The sequence below is a fragment of the Antrostomus carolinensis genome, unplaced genomic scaffold (genome assembly GCF_000700745.2).
Source record: "Antrostomus carolinensis isolate BGI_N321 unplaced genomic scaffold, ASM70074v2 scaffold24885, whole genome shotgun sequence".
Classification (NCBI taxonomy): domain Eukaryota; kingdom Metazoa; phylum Chordata; class Aves; order Caprimulgiformes; family Caprimulgidae; genus Antrostomus; species Antrostomus carolinensis.
Genome location: NW_010317405.1, coordinates 1 through 4,332, shown reverse-complemented (window position 1 = coordinate 4,332; position 4,332 = coordinate 1). Strand labels below are relative to the sequence as shown.

Sequence of the window (4,332 nt, the reverse complement as noted above, 5' to 3'; positions counted from 1 at the left end):
ATCAGACTTTCATCCATTCCTTCTCTGCTTTAGGAACGAATTCCTCCAGTGACCTAGAAATCTCTACTTTTGTATCACTTCATGCTTTAAATATAAGAGTTGAAACAGAGTAAATTTAACTAGATTGGTAAATAATGCTCAATTGAATCATTCACTTTCAAATTTTGCTTTTTTTCCCTTTTACGTCCCCTATCAACTCTCAGTATATAGCACTGGGTACAGTATGGCGGTCTTCCTACCTGTCTTCAAACTTGCAGAATTTTTGCATCTACACATGTTAAAAGTACAGAGAGAAAAAAAAAAAAAAAAAAAGGAAAGTGTAGACTTGTTTTCAAAATCAGATAAGGAATTCCACATACACAAGAAATCAAGAGAAAGCACCTGCAGTTCACTTATATACAACAACTTACTACATGAAACTACAAAATACAGGAGGAAAACCATCCTGTTCAATCTTAAATATTCCACTGCCTGAAATAACATATCCTACCTACACTTTACACACTGAGCTTTTACTAGGCTGTATCTCAAATACACTGTAGTTTAAATGTACACAAGACTAAAGATACCAACACAAGACCAACCAACTTTAAGAAATATAATTTGTACCTGCTTTCTAATCGTATCTGATAACCAACTGTCTGGCCAATCTTTTCTGATCTTTCTGCTGCCACTCTTAGAGCCACAGCAACAGCTGCCAAACGTCTCGGCTGAGTGCAAAATATACGACAGGGGATTCCATTTTTGTAGCAGTCATCAAGAAGGAACTGAGGGATCTGCAAAGAAGTGGTTTAAATTTAAGCTTTAGGTGGATAAAGTCATAGCTTTTTTACCACAGTGAAACAATTTTAACTGCACCTCAATATTACGCTGGTTGCAAAAGGAGTCACAATAGGATTATAATTGCAAACGTATCTGAAAGGGTAGCAAGGTAGCACAAATAAATTTCTGATTTTACATTTAATCTGTTTAAAAAAAAAACAAAAAAAACTGAAAATTGTCTCTCCTGCTTCAGAGAAATCTGTAAAACAAAAAACCCTGTAGGTAATCCTACATTTTATCACAGTAATTTTCTACTCTAGTTACAAAGAACGGAACAAGCTTTAGAAGGAAAGGGCTATACAAAGTCATCGCTACTTTCCCTTCAGTATTTTCTATTATTTTAACGAAAAACTAGTATCTACCAGAAAATTGTACAGAAACATTTATGCTTTTAGTAAGTGTCTGCTGGCTTAGTATTCCTAAAGCAAGAAAGCAAATTAGAACACAAGACTTCTGACTATATAGGAATACAGAAGCCTTAAAGCTAGCATAAAGAAATCCCTTATTACAGAAATATTATAAATTTGGCATTAGTTTTATATAAATACTGTTATCTTTTTTTTCTTTCATCAGAGTAACATACCTGAGTAGTTTTTCCAGATCCAGCCTCTCCTACAATCAAAACAACTTTGTTGTCCTTTATTATTTTGACAATTTCTTCCTGTTTTTCAAAAACTGGTAGTGATTGCCTGAAGGAATCAAACTCCGATTCCCCTCTTTTCAGTGGAACCTGGGGGATACCGTTGTTCAGTCGTCCGCTTGTCTTCTTCACTTCCCTCTTTTCTGTGAAGAGAGGTTAACAATTTACTTAGGTACAAAACTAGATCACTAAAACATTGCCTAAAAATCATACATCAATATGAACATTCCTGACTTTACACACATCTGCATCCCTATAGATAAAGTGACAAACCCATCACACATTTAAAAGCCGCATTCACAGTAACACATCCCGTTACAGTACTTGAAATAAATATTGTTCAAAGGAGTTATTACTTTCATAGTCTATTTTTCTTCCATATATCTATCTCAGTACATTGGTCAAAGTCAAAAAAGGTCATGAAGAGCAAAAAGAGAACTAGAAACTAAACCCGAGAAAAGCAGCCTGGCAATATTTCTTGGCCTTTGTATCATGTTTACACATTCACACCTTCACAGTTTGCCTGGAAATACTCACTGTATAGTTAAACCCTTAAGTTATGCCAAACCGACAAGCATGCCTTCTGAGAAAAAGATAGCTTCACTGTGATTCATATGCCTTCTTTCACATATTCCCTACTCTTTCATGACCTTCTTTCAGTCAGTCTTACATAACCTAATGCTCTAGTCCATAAGGTTTGCCTTAAATCATATGAATTGCACCATGTTGTATCTAGATCCCTGGGCCCACACAGCAGTGTAACATACTAGAAAGCAATGCATAAGTCAGTAGTCAAAGAACCTGCATGTCTTCACAGGATGCTACTTCAAATTCAGTATTGTAAATACTGTTCTAGACTTCCTTAATAATTATTTTCCAGAAGAATGAAAAGCTTGATGTAAATTCAATTATACGTATTTAAAGTGATTAATAGATCAACATATTAAATTACAAGCACTGTCTTACCAAGACGGACAACACAGGCTAATAAGATTAAAAGAGCCTAAAACCATTCTGGACAAGTAAAGAAAGAAAAATTTTACACTATTCATTAGTTCATGTCTTCCATTCCTAAGGAATTGCTTTCCAGTACTTTTACAATTTCCCTCTGTTCATTAAGCAATCCTATTAAACAACTGAAACAACTGAAAAAGAAGAATAGCAAAGGAAGCACTTACAGCACAAACCAACATAAATCACAACTATGCAGTGAAACAACGCATATTGCTATCAGTGTTTTCTGTGTACCACACTCAGCTTTGCACACAGAAACACAACTCTCACACTCATACCTGTTAAAGCAATAATCTTGTTAAAAACACTGTTCAAAAAAACCTACAACATATCAGAAGTTTGTCTTCCAGTAAACTCTTTCATATTTTAGAAATCAAGAAGTCTAGATAGTATTCTCGTAGGGACCAAATCTATTTTAGAAGACAAGGAAACAAAAGATAAACTCCTTATTTTTATGAAGAGCATTAATTTCTGTAAGGAGAACAGCCAGCCTCATTTCTTCATAAGGGTGTTCTTATATACGGCAGTCATGTAACACTCCTCTCTTCAATCTCACCTCATGGAACTTCTAGGAACTCAAATTTCAGAAACGTACTTCCAGATAAATTTGGTTGGAAACAGCTCAAAAATTCAAATGTAACCTGGCATAAGGGAGACATGGCTGCCTAAGCTTCTTGTGACACCAGCTTTAAAAGACCCTATATTAACAATTAGAAATGTTTTTGTTCTGTGGTTCAATTATGGGTTGTGTTTTGTTGGTTTAGGGTTTTTTTTAAGCAGTGTTGAATCACAAGTCCATCTCAGAAGACACTGACCATACCAGATTCAACAGCACACGCATTTCCTCGCTCTGTCTTTGGCAAAAGTTCTGTTCGTTCTTTATTTGTGACAGGAAATCTCTGAATTAAACTCTGAACAGCATGCTTCGTACTGGGAGTCAAGCAACAAGTCATTACTGCATGTGTTAGTTCTGATCCATCCTTCTTCCTTACAGTCAGGTATCGATTTGCTCCTTTTCTGGGAGGAAGGAAAACAAAAAAATGTATTTTAGGAAAGAGTAACCTATCTACCACTATGTAATGATCTTTGATCATAATTCTTTCAAGATGGCTATCAGATTATTTTCAAATATAATGTTACAACTAGAAACTTCCAAATAATGTTCTGTGTAGCATAATGCACACCAAAATAACAGAAGCATCCACAACATCCAACATCAAAACCACCCTCTACTCACACAAGGTAGTGCAGCACAGACACAAATTAAGCACAAGTTGTTGTTTTTTTTAAGTAGACCTAAAGCAAAGCACAAAGAGACTTTTATCTTAAACTTGTTTCTCTAGTATTACTCCCTGCAGAAGTGCAGGATATGCTGGAAAGATAGATAATTGTAACACTAGTCACGAAATTCCATATATTTACACCAAAAAAGGAGAAAATCATAAACAAAAAAAAGAGACTCGAACTTACCCTGTACTTTTAGATATCAGTCCAAGAGACTGACAGAGCCGGTGAACAAAGGCTCGTTCAGTACTAGTGAATGAAGAAGGAAATTCCATTTCTAGAAAGATAGTAAAAAAGCAAGCATAACAATGCAACGCACAGTGTTCCTGACACACTATCTCGCCTTCAGGAGTTTGTCAGTGCCCACACCTATCACGTTCTCCCTCGAACAAGGGCACTCCCGGCAGCGCGGTGCCTTCACACCTGCCAGCGGCGCAGGGCTCCCCGGGGAGACATCTTACCCGGGCCGGGCGGCGCTGAGGAGAGGCTGCTCCTGGCGAGCAGAGGAAGAGCCGCCGGGCCTCGGGCTCTGTCACGCCCGCTCCGGGCCTCGCCTCCCGCCGCCGGCCCAG

At 37.3% G+C, this 4,332-nt stretch overlaps 1 protein-coding gene across 1 annotated transcript in view; it reads right to left on the bottom strand.

The window, feature by feature from the left end:
- Positions 1 to 4,035, bottom strand: part of YTHDC2 (YTH N6-methyladenosine RNA binding protein C2) — a gene marked incomplete at its 3' end in the record, with an annotated part of 22,203 nt that extends 18,168 nt beyond the window's left edge. Inside the window, exons 1-4 of the mRNA XM_010168578.1 lie at positions 3,947 to 4,035; positions 3,297 to 3,493; positions 1,406 to 1,605; positions 610 to 776 (exon numbers count right to left, since the gene is read on the bottom strand). Of these exons, the coding sequence (XP_010166880.1) occupies positions 610 to 776; positions 1,406 to 1,605; positions 3,297 to 3,493; positions 3,947 to 4,035 (653 nt within the window). The remainder of the gene's footprint in view (positions 1 to 609; positions 777 to 1,405; positions 1,606 to 3,296; positions 3,494 to 3,946) is intronic.
- Between the last annotated feature and the right edge of the window lie 297 nt (positions 4,036 to 4,332).